General features: G+C 69.7%; 1 protein-coding gene across 1 annotated transcript; it reads right to left on the bottom strand.

Moving 5' to 3' along the window:
* Nucleotides 1–863: 863 nt before the first annotated feature.
* LCN9 (lipocalin 9) lies at nt 864–5,188 on the bottom strand. The gene is made up of 6 exons (XM_062208374.1): nt 5,075–5,188; nt 4,306–4,442; nt 1,565–1,638; nt 1,194–1,304; nt 1,014–1,115; nt 864–886 (listed from the first exon to the last, which is right to left on the bottom strand). Exons 1-6 carry the CDS (start codon nt 5,186–5,188, stop codon nt 864–866), a joined length of 561 nt encoding a protein of 186 aa, XP_062064358.1.
* Between the last annotated feature and the right edge of the window lie 3,866 nt (nt 5,189–9,054).

The raw sequence follows: 9,054 nt of genomic DNA, 5'->3' as shown, positions 1-9,054 counted from the left end.
GCCCGGCCCGCCAGCCCCCACCCGGCAGCCCCGTCCTCTCCCCGGTGTCTGCAGGGGAAGGGGCTGGAGCCTGGAGGGCGGCCCTGGCACCCGGCACAGGGGGACCCCACTTAGACATGGGGTCTCTGCAGAGGGGAGGCGCTGGGGGCGCCCGAGGTCTCGGCAGCTGGAAGAGGCAGAAGGGTCCTCCCTGGAGGAGGGGCGGGCGAGCGGCCCTGGCCGACCTGGGCTCCGGGCTGCAAGAGAACAAAGCCGTGCTGTCCAGGCCACACCACAGCCTGGACACCCGCAGGGCTGACCGCCCCCGCCTGGATGCCCGCAGAGCTGACCGCCCCCCGCCTGGACGCCTGCAGGGCTGACCGCCCCCCACCTGGACGCCCGCAGGGCTGACCGCCCCCCACCTGGACGCCCGCAGGGCTGACCACTCCCCACCTGGACACCTGCAGGGCTGACCGCCCCCCACCTGGACGCCCGCAGGCCTGACCGCCCCCCGCCTGGACGCCTGCAGGGCTGACCGCTCCCCACCTGGACGCCCCCAGGGCTGACCGCCCCCTGCCTGGACGCCCGCAGGGCTGACCGCTCCCCACCTGGACGCCCCCAGGCCTGACCGCCCCCCGCCTGGACGCCCACAGAGCTGACCACCCCCTGCAGTGGACCCCGGTGGACCCATTTGCACCAAGCGCTTTCTTCCTGCTACCCCTGTAGCAGATGAGAGGGAGGGGCTTCGAGAAGGGTCCTCAGGGCCTTCGGCAGGGACAGGGCCTCGTAGCCTCAGCCGTCCCCACGTAGCCTGGTTTCCCCCAGCGCCGCCCGGCCCCAGCTAAAGGAAGCCCTTGTACCAGGTCGGCGGCCGGCCGGCTCCTCTACCGATTGTAGAAGCATCGATCTAGGGAGGCAGGAGGGCTTCAGATGGGGCCTGGGGGGTCTCCTGGCCCTGGACCCCTGCTGTCCTCCCCAGACCCAGGCCCCCTGCCGTCCCCTCCAGCCCCCGGCTCCATGGCTGTGAGCCCCACCTTGGCTGGTCAGGTGGATGATGGCCCGGGAGCTCAGCCCGTACCTCCTGCAGGCTTGTTCAAACCTGTTCAGGAAGGCGGGGCTCATCTCTGGGTTGCGCCCTGGTGACAGAGGAGGGGCCATGTGGAGCCGCGAGGCATCCCCCAGCGCACCCTGTGGGTGGGGGGCCGAGCACCCACCGTAGAGCGCCAGCACCTGGGTCTGCCTCTCGGCCTGGGTGTTGTGCAGGTAGAAGATGATGAACAGCCTGTAGTCCGTCTCCACCACCTGCAGCTTGTTTTGGCCCTGGTCTGGGTGCAGATCCGGCTCAGCCAGGGCCTGGAGACCTCCAAGGCGGCATCGCCCCCACCCTGCCCCCATCCAGAGTCCCCATGGCCCCTCCCTGGCCCCTCCCATCCCAGCTCCCCTCGTGGGGTTGGTGCTAGGCTGGGGCCTCTTGCTTCAGGGTTAAGGGGCCAGGGGGTCCCTAAAATCACCAGAAAGTGACTGGGCTGCCGGTGGGGTGGGGTGGGGGGGTACCAGAGCCGCAGCCGGAGCCGGCTCCACTCACAGGCGATGGAGAACTCGCCGTTCTTCTCGGTTCTCTCGAAGACCACGGCCACGATCACGCACTCGCCCTGCACCCTGGGAGCAGCATGGGGTGGGCTCGGGCACAGCTCAGCCAAGGGGTCGGAAAGCCACCAGCCCCCCTCGTGTGCACCGGCGGCCCTGGGGAGGGGCCGTCTGTGGGGGTGTCTATGGGGGATTCTGGGGAGGGTCTGTGGTGGGTTCTGTGGGGAGGGTCTCAGGGGGCATCTGTGCAGGGGGTACGTTTGTGGGGGGGCCTGTGGGGGGCCGCTGTGCAGGGGTGTGTCTGTGGAGGGTTATGGGGGGAGGATCTGTGAGGGTCTGTGTGGGTCCATGGGGTCCATGGGGGTCCGTGTGGGTCTGTGTGGGTCTGTGTGGGTCCGTGTGGGTCTGTGTGGGTCTGTGTGGGTCTGTGTGGGTCTGTGGGGTTCTGTGTGGTCTGTGGGGGTCTGTGTGGGTCTGTGGGGGTCCATGGGGGTCCGTGTGGGTCTGTGTGGTTCGTGTGGGTCCGTGTGGGTCTGTGGGGGTCTGTGTGGGTCTGTGTGGGTCCGTGTGGGTCTGTGTGGGTCTGTGTGGGTCTGTGTGGGTCTGTGGGGTTCTGTGTGGTCTGTGGGGGTCTGTGTGGGTCTGTGGGGGTCCATGGGGGTCCGTGTGGGTCTGTGTGGTTCCGTGTGGGTCCGTGTGGGTCTGTGGGGGTCTGTGGGGGTCCGTGTGGGTCTGTGTGGGTCCGTGTGGGTCCGTGTGGGTCTGTGTGGTTCCGTGTGGGTCCGTGTGGGTCCGTGTGGGTCTGTGTGGGTCTGTGGGGTCCGTGTGGGTCTGTGTGGGTCCGTGTGGGTCCGTGTGGGTCTGTGTGGGTCCGTGTGGGTCCGTGTGGGTCTGTGGGGGTCTGTGGGGGTCCGTGTGGGTCTGTGTGGGTCCGTGTGGGTCTGTGGGGGTCCGTGTGGGTCTGTGTGGGTCCGTGTGGGTCTGTGGGGGTCCGTGTGGGTCTGTGTGGGTCCGTGGGGGTCCGTGGGGGTCTGTGGGGGTCTGTGTGGGTCCGTGTGGGTCTGTGGGGGTCTGTGTGGGTCTGTGTGGGTCTGTGTGGGTCCGTGGGGGTCCGTGTGGGTCTGTGTGGGTCCGTGGGGGTCTGTGTGGGTCTGTGTGGGTCTGTGGGGGTCTGTGGGGGTCCGTGTGGGTCCGTGTGGGTCCGTGTGGGTCCGTGGGGGTCCGTGGGGGTCCGTGTGGGTCTGTGGGGGTCTGTGTGGGTCTGTGGGGGTCTGTGGGGGTCTGTGGGGGTCTGTGTGGGTCCGTGGGGGTCCGTGGGGGTCTGTGGGGGTCCGTGTGGGTCCGTGTGGGTCCGTGTGGGTCCGTGTGGGTCCGTGTGGGTCTGTGGGGTCTGTGGGTCTGTGTGGGTCTGTGTGGGTCGTGTGTGGTCTGTGGGGGTCCGTGTGGGTCTGTGTGGGTCCGTGTGGGTCCGTGGGGGTCTGTGTGGGTCCGTGTGGGTCCGTGGGGGTCTGTGTGGGTCTGTGTGGGTCCGTGTGGGTCTGTGGGGGTCTGTGTGGGTCCGTGTGGGTCCGTGTGGGTCTGTGGGGGTCCGTGTGGGTCTGTGTGGGTCTGTGTGGGTCTGTGTGGGTCTGTGTGGTCTGTGTGGGTCTGTGTGGTCTGTGGGGGTCTGTGGGGTCTGTGTGGGTCCGTGTGGGTCCGTGTGGGTCCGTGTGGGTCTGTGTGGGTCCGTGGGGGTCCGTGTGGGTCTGTGGGGGTCTGTGGGGGTCTGTGTGGGTCTGTGTGGGTCCGTGTGGGTCTGTGTGGGTCTGTGGGGGTCTGTGGGGATCTGTGTGGGTCTGTGTGTGTCCATGGGGGTCTGTGGGGGTCTGTGGGGGTCTGTGTGGTCTGTGGGGGTCTGTGTGGGTCCATGGGGGTCCGTGGGGTCCGTGGGGGTCCATGGGGTCTGTGTGGGTCTGCAGGGGGTCTGTGTGGGTCTGTGTGGGTCTGTGTGGTCCATGGGGGTCTGTGTGGGTCTGTGTGGGTCTGTGTGGTCCATGGGGGTCTGTGGGGGTCTGTGGGGGTCTGTGTGGTCTGTGTGGGTCTGTGTGGGTCTGTGGGGGTCTGTGTGGGTCTGTGTGTGTCCATGGGGGTCTGTGGGGGTCTGTGGGGGTCTGTGTGGTCTGTGGAGGTCTGTGTGGGTCCATGGGGGTCCGTGGGGGTCCGTGGGGGTCCATGGGGTCTGTGTGGGTCTGCAGGGGGTCTGTGTGGGTCTGTGTGGGTCTGTGTGGTCCATGGGGGTCTGTGTGGGTCTGTGGGGGTCTGTGTGGGTCTGTGTGGTCCATGGGGTCTGTGGGGTCTGTGGGGGTCTGTGTGGGTCTGTGTGGTCCATGGGGTCTGTGTGGGTCTGTGTGGGTCTGTGGGGGTCTGTGTGGGTCTGTGGGGGTCCATGGGGGTCTGTGAGGGTCTGTGGGGGTCTGTGGGGGTCCGTGTGGGTCTGTGGGGGTCTATGTGGGTCTGTGTGGGTCTATGTGGGTCTGTGTGGGTCTGTGGGGGTCTGTGTGGGTCTGTGTGGGTCTGTGGGGGTCCGTGGGGTCTGTGGGGGTCTGTGTGGGTCTGTGTGGGTCTGTGGGGGTCTGTGTGGTCTGTGTGGGTCCCATGGGGGTCTGTGTGGGTCTCTGTGGGTCTGTGGGGGTCCATGGGTGTCTGTGGGGGTCTGTGGGGGCAGCTGTAGGCATCTGTGGGGCAGCCGCCCTCGCTCACCTGAAGCGGAAGTTGAACTTGAGGCTGCCATTGCCCAGGTGCTCGATCCGTCGCACAAACAGGCGCAGGTCCCCGTGCTCCTGCACCCAGGTCAGGTTGTCCGAGGCCATGGAGATGGAGTACCAGGTCCCCGCCACCTGAGGGCCGGCTCCGGTGGGTGGGTGGGGCCCCCGGCACCCACAGCCACCCTCCTGGGCCGGGACCCCTCCCCAGGCTCTGCCCCCTGGGCCGGGACCCCTCCCCAGGCTCTGTCCCCCTGGGCCGGGACCCCTCCCCAGGCTCTGTCCCCTGGGCCGGGACCCCTCCCCAGGCTCTGACCCCCTGGGCCGGGACCCCTCCCCAGGCTCTGCCCCCCAGGGCCGGGACCCCTCCCCAGGCTCTGTCCCCCAGGGCCGGGACCCCTCCCCAGGCTCTGCCCCCTGGGCCGGGACCCCTCCCCAGGCTCTGTCCCCCAGGGCCGGGACCCTCCCCAGGCTCTGTCCCCCAGGGCCGGGACCCCCTCCCCAGGCTCTGTCCCCCCAGGGCCGGGACCCCTCCCCAGGCTCTGTCCCCCCAGGGCCGGGACCCCTCCCCAGGCTCTGCCCCCTGGGCCGGGACCCCTCCCCAGGCTCTGTCCCTCCTGGGCCAGGACCCCTCCCCAGGCTCTGCCCCCTGGGCCGGGACCCCCTCCCCAGGCTCTGTCCCCCCTGGCGAGGGAGCAGAGAGGGGCTCGCCTCGTGGCAAAGCTGCCCTGACACGCGGATCAGCGCCCGGAGCCCGCGCTGCCCACCCTGGCCATGTTGTAGTTCCTCTGCACGATGGCCTGTGGGTTCAGGATCTGTGCAGACGTGAAGCTGGGCCCCCAGCCCAGCCCCAGCCCCAGGCCCAGCAGGAGCAGCGCCATCCTGTCCCCGGGCATCCCTGCCCGCAGCCGCCCTTATACCCCTGCTCGATGCTCTCCGGCGCCGTGGGCAGCCACCCTGCGGCCATGCGCACATCCTGTGCACCCTGGGAGTGCAGCCAAGGGCCCCCGCAGCCGCCGCCCCCGGCTGCCCACATCTGTCCGGGAGCCGGCACGGGGGTTCACCTGCACATCCGGGGAGCTGTGTCAGGACAGGGGGGCCTGTGACCGCCAGGCCTCTGGACCCAAGCCCTCCCCTCAGCAGGCCCTGGGAACTGTGGGTGCCCCCGCCCTCGGCTCCCCAAGGTGGGGTGGACAGTTCTCAGCACCACGTCGGCGTCCGGCCCCGCCTGGTCTCGGGGCTCCCGTTCGAGGTGTTTGGGACACAAGTCGGGCCCTGCAGCTGAGCTGGCCTCCCCGGCTGGGGTGTCCAACCTAATTTGGGGTGAGGGTCTGGGAGCTCGGGAAGCAAACCCAGGGATGCGAGCCAGGGACACAGACGTGGGATCAGTGGACGTGGGCCTGGTCCCTGGCCTATCCGCTTCCTGGCTGAGGACCCTGGTGGGCGGCAGTGGGCAGGGACTTCCTCAAAGCCGGGGTGGGCCTGGAGGCAGGCGGCTGGGGGTAGGGCCCGTGGGCACCTGTCTGGGCCCCCCCCCCCCGCCCTGCAGCCCCTGGGGCCCCTCTTCACAGCCGAGCTCCGAGCAGCAGGAAGTGGCAGGGTCAGCGGGCAGCTGAGCCCAGGGCTCCACGGGGTCGTCAGCTGGCCCTGCTGTGCGCAGTCCTGGAGCTGAGGTCCCAGTGTAACCGCGGCGCGGCCGGGGCGGCGGGCAAGGTTCTTTCTGGAGCGCAGGGCCGGGGCTCAGCACCAGCCGAGTGGTGGAGCACCTGCTCCCCGCACCACACCGGCAGGATGGGGAGCGGGCGCAGACACGGCTCCTCCCGGCGGCGGCTGAGCAGGCGCACGGGCTCAGAACAGCACGCTGCTGCAGGTCGGTGTGTTGGGGACGAGAGGGTGGTGGCCGGTGTGGCCTGGCCCTCCCCAGCCGGCCTCACCTGCTTCCTCTCGGCCGCATGACCTCCCCGTGCCCCCCAGAGGAGCTGGGACGGCCCTGGCAGGAAGGGCCGGCCTCCCCTGTCCCGTGGGTCTGTCCTGTCCTGCTCAGACCTGACTGATGTCCACTGAAGGTCACCGGGCAGGACCCACTCTGTCCCCACATCCCTCGCTCCTGCCGACCCGGGATCCAGTCACCGCTCACCTCCAGCACCGTGGGTCTCTGGCTCGAACGAGAGCTCCCCCTCGGGGCAGAAGCGAGGCAGACCCGTGCAGTGGGTCCGGCGACAGTGACAGCACACGGGCTCTGGGGCAGGTGGCCACCCCTCTGCCTCTCTGGCCGAAGAGTCCAGGGTGCCCCTGCCTACCATAGGTCCCTTGGTTTGGGGAACCCTAGAGATGTTCACTTCCTTGTTTAAATCCGCCTCCACCCAGACTGAGGAGTGGGGGCCTGGGCCGGGCCCCCTGAAGTCCACCTGCCCCGTCCAGCTCCCGACGGGTGGCCAGCCTCGGTGAAGTGCCGAGTCAGTGACTGGACGGATGGGGGATGATGGGCATGAGTGGCTGGTGGGAGGGACCAGCCCTGGTGACCCCCTGCTGACCCTCGGCGCCTTGGAGGTGCCCTCCCCGGGGCTCCCCACAGGTCAGGGACGCTTACTCTCTGCCTTAGTGCACCTGCAGGCCCCGGCTCCTGGCCGGACCTGTGAGGTGCTGAGGGGCGGGGCCAGCAGGCGGCAGCGTGGGGCTGCCCTGCGCTCCTCACGGCCCCTGGACGCATGGACCAGGTCGGCGCTGCTGCCTTGCGGCCAGCAGGTGGCGCCAGAGGCCAACACCAGGTCCCAGGACTTCCGCGGGGACAGAACCAAGGTTTATTCTGGTACAAAAGGCAACCGACGCCCACGCTGTCCTCCAGAAGACCCGTTCTGCACAGGGGCGACCCCAGACCAGAGTTAGAAACACGGGCACCTTGAGCCGGCACCAAGCACAAGCACCTTTGAGCCGGCACCAAGCACAGGCACCTTTGAGCCGGCACCAAGCACAGGCACCTTGAGCCGGCACCAAGCACAGGCACCTTTGAGCCGGCACCAAGCACAGGCACCTTTGAGCCGGCACCAAGCACAGGCACCTTGAGCCGGCACCAAGCACAGGCACCTTGAGCCGGCACCAAGCACAGGCACCTTGAGCCGGCACCAAGCACAAGCACCTTTGAGCCGGCACCAAGCACAAGCACCTTGAGCCGGCACCAAGCACAGGCACCTTTGAGCCGGCACCAAGCACAGGCACCTTGAGTCGGCACCAAGCACAGGCACCTTGAGCCGGCACCAAGCACAGGCACCTTTGAGCCGGCACCAAGCACAGGCACCTTGAGCCGGCACCAAGCGACTGGGTGCTGAATGCCACACGTAAAACGAGAGCCCTCGCCCGGCAGGTTCCGCGTGACAGGCCAGTGTTCTCCATTTTTTAAAAAGCTTTGTCCATTTATTTAAAGAGTCAGAAACAGACACACAGGTGTCCATCCACTGGTCCACCTGCTCAGCCCACGGCCCTGACCGGCCGACCGACAGGCCTGCGGTGTCCACGTCGTGTCCACGCCGCCGTCAGTGGGGCCCGGGGGAGGCCAGACGGCGGCAGCTAACGTGGGGGGGCTGCCCACCGGTGCGGCCTGGGAGAGCCGGGCGGCGCGCGTGGCAGCAGTGAAAACGCAAAGGACCCGGCAGGAAAGGAAAGAGACGGCAGGTCCCAGAGTTCGGAGCAGGGGGGCCGGGTCAGGGAGACGCGGGGGGGCCGGGTCAGGGAGACGCGGGGGGCCGGGTCAGAGAGACATGGGGGGGTGCAGGAGACGTGGGGGGGGCGGGGTGCAGGAGACGCGGGGGGCCGGGTCAGGGAGACGCGGGGGGGCCGGGTCAGGGAGACATGGGGGGGCGGGGGGGCCGGGTCAGGGAGACGCGGGGGGGGCCGGGTCAGGGAGACGTGGGGGGGGCCGGGTCAGGGAGACGTGGGGGGGTGCAGGAGACATGGGGGGGGCGGGTCAGGGAGACATGGGGGGCCGGATCAGGGAGACGTGGGGGGGCCGGGTCAGGGAGACGCGGGGGGCCGGGTCAGGGAGACATGGGGGGGCGGGGGGGGCCGGGTCAGGGAGACGCGGGGGGGCCGGGTCAGGGAGACGTGGGGGGGGCCGGGTCAGGGAGACGTGGGGGGTGCAGGAGACATGGGGGGGCGGGTCAGGGAGACATGGGGGGCCAGATCAGGGAGACGTGGGGGGGCCGGGTCAGGGAGACACGGGGGGGCGGGTCAGGGAGACGCGGGGGGGCGGGTCAGGGAGACACGGGGGCCGGGTCAGGGAGGCGTGGGAGTGGCCGGGTCAGGGAGACACGGGGGGCCGGGTCAGGGAGACGCGGGGGGGGCCGGGTCAGGGAGACGTGGGGGGCCGGGTCAGGGAGACGTGGGGGGGCCGGGTCAGGGAGACGTGGGGGAGCCGGATCAGGAAGACATGGGGGGGCGGGTCAGGGAGACGCGGGGCCAGTCAGGGAGACGCGGGGGGGCCGGGTCAGGGAGGCATGGGGTAGCCGGGTCAGGGAGACGCGGGGGGGCGGGGTGCAGGAGACGCGGGGGCGGGTCAGGGAGATGTGGGGGGGCCGGTCAGGGAGACGTGGGGGGCGGGTCAGGGAGACGCGGGGGCCGGGTCAGGGAGACACGGGGGGCCAGGTCAGGGAGGCATGGGGGTGGCCGGGTCAGGGAGACGCGGAGGCCGGGTCAGGAGACGCGGGGGGCCAGGTCAGGGAGGCGTGGGGGTGGCCGGGTCAGGGAGAAGCGG

The sequence above is a fragment of the Lepus europaeus genome, chromosome 12 (assembly GCF_033115175.1).
Source record: "Lepus europaeus isolate LE1 chromosome 12, mLepTim1.pri, whole genome shotgun sequence".
Classification (NCBI taxonomy): Eukaryota; Metazoa; Chordata; class Mammalia; order Lagomorpha; family Leporidae; genus Lepus; species Lepus europaeus.
The sequence above is the reverse complement of the archived record's forward strand: the minus strand, read 5'-3'. Positions and strand labels throughout refer to the sequence as shown.